This window comes from Notamacropus eugenii, chromosome 3 (genome assembly GCF_028372415.1).
Source record: "Notamacropus eugenii isolate mMacEug1 chromosome 3, mMacEug1.pri_v2, whole genome shotgun sequence".
Taxonomy (NCBI): domain Eukaryota; kingdom Metazoa; phylum Chordata; class Mammalia; order Diprotodontia; family Macropodidae; genus Notamacropus; species Notamacropus eugenii.
Window position 1 is genome coordinate 486854953 of NC_092874.1, and position 6240 is coordinate 486861192.

At 57.2% G+C, this 6240-nt stretch overlaps 1 protein-coding gene across 1 annotated transcript; it reads right to left on the reverse strand.

Annotated features, from left to right (window-relative positions):
- Positions 1–3203: 3203 nt before the first annotated feature.
- On the reverse strand, positions 3204–4442 carry LOC140497824 (protein BTG2-like). The gene is made up of 2 exons (XM_072599220.1): positions 4083–4442; positions 3204–3926 (listed from the first exon to the last, which is right to left on the reverse strand). Exons 1-2 carry the CDS (start codon positions 4222–4224, stop codon positions 3616–3618), a joined length of 453 nt encoding a protein of 150 aa, XP_072455321.1. The 5' UTR covers positions 4225–4442; the 3' UTR covers positions 3204–3615.
- Positions 4443–6240: the final 1798 nt, after the last annotated feature.

Consider the following 6240-nt stretch of genomic DNA (forward strand, 5'->3'; position numbering starts at 1 on the left):
TTGGTATTCCATGCTTTTAAAGATGTCTTTGTGCTCCAAAGTTTTCCCTGGGGCACTACCGGAGGAGTCTGAGACACCACAGACTGGTGAGGAAGCTCTCTTCCTCTAGAGGCTCCTCCTGAGCACAGCTAGTGTCCTAGCTCTTCGTAGGGAGGCCTGGGGTGGAGAGTGAAGATGGCACCAAGCTCTGAGTCTTATGCACTGGGCTGGGGGGAATGGGGGTGGGGGGAAGGGGGGATGGTGATGGGGGTGGGGGGGAGGGGGGAAGAACTGCACTTTCCTGCCCTGGCGGAGATCTAGGCTTGGTGGTGGTGGGAGGGAGCTCCCAGCTTCAACACATTGGATAATTCCTCAGCTTCCCTTCACCAAAAGACTGATGAGCCTAATCTTGGCCAGAGTCTAAATACTGTTAATTGTTCTTGCCCTTTGGTCTACTGCTGGCACAAACGTATTCCTCCTCTCTGGTGGGCCCAACCCCCACTCCTCCAGACCCCATCCCCAAACCACTCCCTCCCCTTCTTCACCCAGTCAGCCACGTGGGTTTCTTTTGCCTGCCTCCACCTCCCTAGAGCTGCTCTGGGCTGAGGCTTGAGGAAAGGGCCCTTGGGAAGGAGCTGGAGCTGGAGCAGTGACCTTCTGGTGCATCTCTCATCCCTTGACCTCCAGTCAGCTAAGTCTGAATGGGCACAGTCCTTGTTCCTCTCACATAGGCTCTAGACAAATGGAGAATGTGAGGAACTGCTAAGGAACAGGAAAGACAATGGGATGCACTGTCTACATCCCATCCCCTTTGCCATGAAATGCTGGGAGAAGTACTTTTCTTTAATGAATGGACGGGACAATGTTAGAGGTTAAGGAATCCTGAGTCACCTGTTCCCAGCGCTTTCAGGATTCCCCTCATCCCCAAATACACTTCACAAGTCTTACAGTGAAAACTCTATAGAACTGGAAGGGAACCTGGAAAGCACTAAGATTTTCAATTTTATGGAGGAAGAAACTGAGTCCTGAAGAAAGGACTTGTCCAAGATCGTACAAGAAAATGTGGTCAAAATGGTCCTGAAAGGGCAGTTCAAGGCATTGTTGGGGGTGTAAGATCAGTTTCATGTGGACAGTCTCGGGCAGGTAAAGGTGAGGACTTCTAAACCTCAGAGTTCTCATGAGGCCCCCCAGGGAACAGCTGGGAATTGAGGCGTGAGACATGGGCTATCTTGTGCATTTCCACCTCTTCTCCGTGGGAAACTTGCTGAGGAGAGCACCCCACCCTTGAGATTAACCCATGGTCTGAGCACACCTGTTGTTGACTAGCTAAAGGCTGAGAGCAGGCACGGTATTCAGGTGCAAACTATGTGGCGGGAGAGCTTAAGTAGGGTCAGGAAAGCCTGAAGGCGCTCTTCGAGCTGAGGGGCCCTTAGAGGGCAAAAGGTCCCTCCCCTCTCCTACTCCCATTCTCTTGCTGTACGATCTTTGCCTCTTGGGAGGAGGAGGATTGCTCTCTCCTGAGGAAGAATTCACCCTGCACATGTAACCAAGACCCTGAATAAAGCCTAACCCTTGTTCGACTCTGGAAAGTCTCTTCTCTCAATACGTTTATCCGGTTTGGCCACCGAAGACCTGCGACAGGTGAAAGGTAAGACTCGGGTAGCCCTTCGGCCTCAAGGCCAAACAAGGCATGACAGCCAGATGACCCAGGGCAGTCTAGAGAGTCCTAAACAAGAGACGTTCTCCTTGACCTTTGGTCCTTTTTGGCCTCAGTGTAACTGCTCTTTGGGTTTAGAGGTTGTAACACAACAGAAACACTATGTGTATGATGTGAGCATGCATATGTGCATGGTTAGACTGACCTTGGAGAGGCCTTCTGCCGATCTTTGTACATAGCCTAAGTCTATGATGGGGGATGTGGAAAGAGGGTTGGGTTGGAATCTGAGTTCAAATCCTGCTAACACTTGCAGACAATTCACTTCACATCTCTTACGGTTTGGTCTCCTAGCCATTGGTAATATGCTTCAGAAATAAACTGGCAAACCTAACAAAAGGGGAGATGTTCAAAGACAATCTTTGTTACCATAAAGCAGATTTTATCAATTTTTTCTTTTGCCTTTCTTAAATCTCAGGAGATATTCACAGTGCAAATCTAGGAATCTCAAAGCAGGGACTCACAAGGACCTGGGTCCGATTCTCGATTCTGACACAAATCAAGCCCAGTAGAATCTCTCCCTCCCTCCCCTACATGGACCTTAACTTCTCAGAGCCCCCAGGAGGGAGGAGCTCCCAGCACTGTGAGTAGTCCCCCCTCATGCAGATGAAATCCCAGATCTGGACTCCTCCCCTACCTTTTATATATTTTTTACTAAAATTGAAAAAACAAGAGCCCACCAAGCGCTCCAAGCTGGCCTTGAATTACTGGCTGACAGGTTCCATCACTGATTGGGAGCAAACTTTCCCTTGGTCTGGTTTGTCCTTGCCAGAGGAACAAGCGTCCAGAGCAGCCCTTTGGATAGTAGGGACAACGCTTGGGACGAAGGAGGACCCCAGGAATCCTGCCCCCTTGTGGTGAGCTGAGACGTAGCGCTCCGCCCCCACCCCCACCCCCCCCTCACCCAAACCCTGTCCCAACACACTCACGTATTCACAAGCAGAAAAACCCGGTTGACCACAGCTTCCAGAGAGCTGTTTGCACACTGAGAGAAGCGGGGTGGGTCTGGACCGATCCCAGATTCAGTCCGTACGATCTCTCAATGATATTCAGCCCTCAATGGGGACGTCCGGAGGATACTAGGAGACTATTTTTATAACTGTCAGAGTTGGGGGGCAGAGAGGGAGAGGAGATTATTCATTTCCAGGACGGACATAAGTTCTATCATGTAGCCAGCCAGAAATCAGAAGAGCAAAATTATCCGTACAAAAAAGTCAAGCTAAAGGCATTCCCCCCAACCCCAGCAGCTGCAGCAGGGGCCAGGAGGCTGGACCTGACCATGGTCTGGGTCCCTGACGTAGACCAGGGAAAGCCCTGAAACCGGCTTCCCAGAGTCCCTCCGCGGGCGAGGATAGCCAGGCCTTTCCAATCTTTCCCAAGTCAACCGCCGCCATCCGGTCCCTTCTCCCTCCACCCTTCCCCTAGATACCCGCGCCTGCGGTCTTTCCATGGGTCACTCTAGGCTAGGCTGGGATAGGGGTCGGAATTGCACATATCAGCCAGCCCGGGGTACAAGCATTCGGTCTTTTATTACAAGGAGTCAGGGATTCATTCATTCATTCTCTCAAAATAGAACTCTGAAAAACAACCAGACTGTACGTTTCATTTACAAGCCCCGATCGCCAAGATCTGGGTTGGGGGCCCCCCTCCCCGCCCGGTGCGGGGGACGAGACGGCCCCAGGAGGGAGCCCCAGGGGGACAGTCTCGAGACAGAAGGAAGAAGAGGAGGAAGAGATGGAAGGGAGGAGAAGCAGGAGAAGGAGGGGCCCGGGGCCGCCAGGGCACGCGGTCAGTACAGGTGCTACTACTCCAACTTTAATGGCTAGGGGGTGAAAATCGGCATCTCCATTACATCCTCTCTGGGCATTATCAAAGCAGACACACACACACTACATACATACACAGCGCACGGGCCCCGGGCCTCAGGCGGCCGTCCGCGCTGGCCCGCGCCGCCACTCCGCGGCGTGGCGGGGGGCCCGGCCGTCGGGGGCGCCGGTGGGCCCGCGGTACAGGACCCCGATGGAGCCGTCCTCGCCGATGCGGTAGGACACCTCGGACGGGTCCACCCACAGCGTCAGCTCTCGGGGCAGCAGCTGGAAGAGGCGCCGCGGGCTGAGTCCGCTGTCCCCCGCCGCCCGCCCCACCAGCGGGTCCAGGCGGTGGTTGATGCGGATGCAGCGGTAGCCGGAGCCCCGCGACGGCGTCCGAGGGAACCAGTGGTGCCGGTAGTGATCTGCGGGAGGGAGGCGCGGGGGAGCCTTGGAGGCGGGGAAGGGGACCCTCGGGACTGCCGGCTCCGGGGCCCCGCGCGCACTGCCCGCCCCGTCCAACCCCGGGGCTGATCGACGGACGGACGGACCGACGGACGGAGGACAGACGGGCGGGCTACCTGTGAGCGCCTCCTGCAGAGACTCGCGGAACAGCTGCAACTGCTCCTCGGCAAAGCCCCCGGGGCCGCGGAGCAACCGCGTGATGAAGCCGGCGGCCGAGGCCACCTCGGCCCGCATGGCGGCCCCGTGCCCCCGGCGCATCCGCCCGCCTGCTCCGCCGCCCCGGGCACCGAGCCTCCGGGAGCCGAGCCCGGGCGCGGGACCAAGAGCGGCCCTCCGAGCCGGAGCCGCCGCCGACAGGAGGGAGAGCGAGCGCTCGGAGCGCGCCGGAGCCGGAGCCGGAGCCGGAGCCGGAGCCGAAGCCCGTGCGCCCCTCTCCGCCCCGCTGCGCCCCGCTGCCCGTCCCGCTGCCCGCCGCTGCCCGGGCCGGTGCCGCGCCCGCTGCCCGCCCCCTCCCCGTCGTGCCACCACCGCCGCCACCCGCAGCCGGTCGTCCGGGGGAGCCCCCCGCCAATGGCAGCGAGGTTCTCTGTGGCGTCACAAAGGGCCCCCCCCGCCAGCTGGACTCCTGGCTCCTTCTTCCCCCTCCCCAGCCCTGTCCCGGGACCCCTGACCCCGGAGCCCGCGGCCCTGACGTGCACCCCGACAGTGCCAGACCCCAGGGGGCAAAGAGCCTTAGGTGGGACTGAATCACCCCCTGCCATTGGGCCGGAAGAACCAGCCTCCGCGTAGCAATCCCCTCCCCCCACCGCATGCCCACCGGGCATCCGGGTCCCAGGCTGGTTCTCCCCAAGGGATTAAACACCCTAAAAATGACCGAATGGAGGAACCAGGCTTACCGTACCCAAGTGCTGCTGCGCCAAGAGCTTGGCGATCAGGATCTCATTTGCCCCTCACTACAACCCTGGGAGGCACCTGCTGTCCTTACCCTCATTTTACAGATAAGCTAACTGAGGCAGGAAATGACTTGTCCAGGGTCACAAAGCCAGTGCGTGTCCGAGGCAGGAGCTCTTTCCACTCCCACACCAGTCAGCTGCCTCGATCAGAAACTGCTTTGGGCATCCCCTTTTAGAATACCACCTTGGGATCTCTGTGCATATCCTCTTACAGATGCCCACAGGCATGGCTTCACCCAGTGCGGTGTAACCACCCCCAGCGCCTAGACCTGGCCCAGTGCCCCGAGCTTCTTGGGCCACTGTTTCAGTTCCACTGAGACCATTCCTTCATTACACATACGAGGAAAGGGCATCCTGGCAGAGGAAGGGACTTGACCAAGGTCAATGAATCAAGACCTTTCTTCAGCACCTGGCACTGTGCTAAGCTCTGGTCCCACAGAACGCAAATAACAGAAACAGACGTTCTGAGACTCAGAATGCCTAAGGCTCAGGGCATATAAAGGGTCCAGGAGTAGAGACCCAAGTCTCAGGCCCCAGCTCCTGGCCCACCCCTTAGCCCTGAGGGTCAGCATCCCTAGGAAGGAGGCAAAGAGGAAGCCCTTCCTGAATGGATGCTGCCCACAGAACCCTGGAGAAGAGCCCTTCCTCTGCTTATCCCAAGGCCAAAGCCCCCTTCTCCTGGGAGAGGGCAGACTGTGTGTCCCAGGCTGCCCTGGGAGGAGATACAGGCCACCCCATCCACTTGCTTGGACATCTGGTTCTAGAAGCCTCCAAGGAGGCACATACCCTGTCCCTCCCCACACCCCCAAGGCCACTGACATCATGGAGAAGGCTCCAAAGCCCACCCTCCAAGTGTCCCTAGAAAAATCCAGACACTGTTTCAGGGAACAGGCATTCCCAGGAGCTGAGGAAATTTTAGGAGCAGAGATTTTGGGAGCAGGCCCAACGTTGCCCAGGGAGGCTCCGCCAGAGTTCAAGGACAAATCTTTCCCCAGGCTATTCAAAGACTTCTGTATTTAGACTCCAAAGAATTACAGCTGGGACCTCCAGCCTTCCCAGTGAGGCTGGGGGTGACCTGCTGCCCTGGCTGGGCTGACAGAGCCCTCCAGGGTCAGCTTTTGTGTGTGTGCATGGGTGTGCATGTGTGTAATTCACAAGGGGTAGAAATGAGAGAAATCTGGATCAAGAAGGTGGGCAAAGAAGACCGAGTTTGGAGGGAGAAGACCAGGTGCCAGTCCCAGTACTGACCTATAAGTGTTTGAGACAATCTGGGCCTCAGTTTCCTCATTAGTGAGATTCAGGGGTTTGCCCAGGACGTAGG

What these genes read in the sequence shown, in the direction of transcription:
- LOC140497824 (XM_072599220.1), bottom strand. Translation starts at nt 4,224, where the DNA reads ATGCGCCGGGGGCACGGGGCCGCCATGCGGGCCGAGGTGGCCTCGGCC. An exon ending in TCTGCAGGAGGCGCTCACAG is followed by an intron (nt 3,927 to 4,082) that starts GTAGCCCGCCCG and finishes TCCCTCCCGCAG; the next exon opens with ATCACTACCGGCACCACTGG.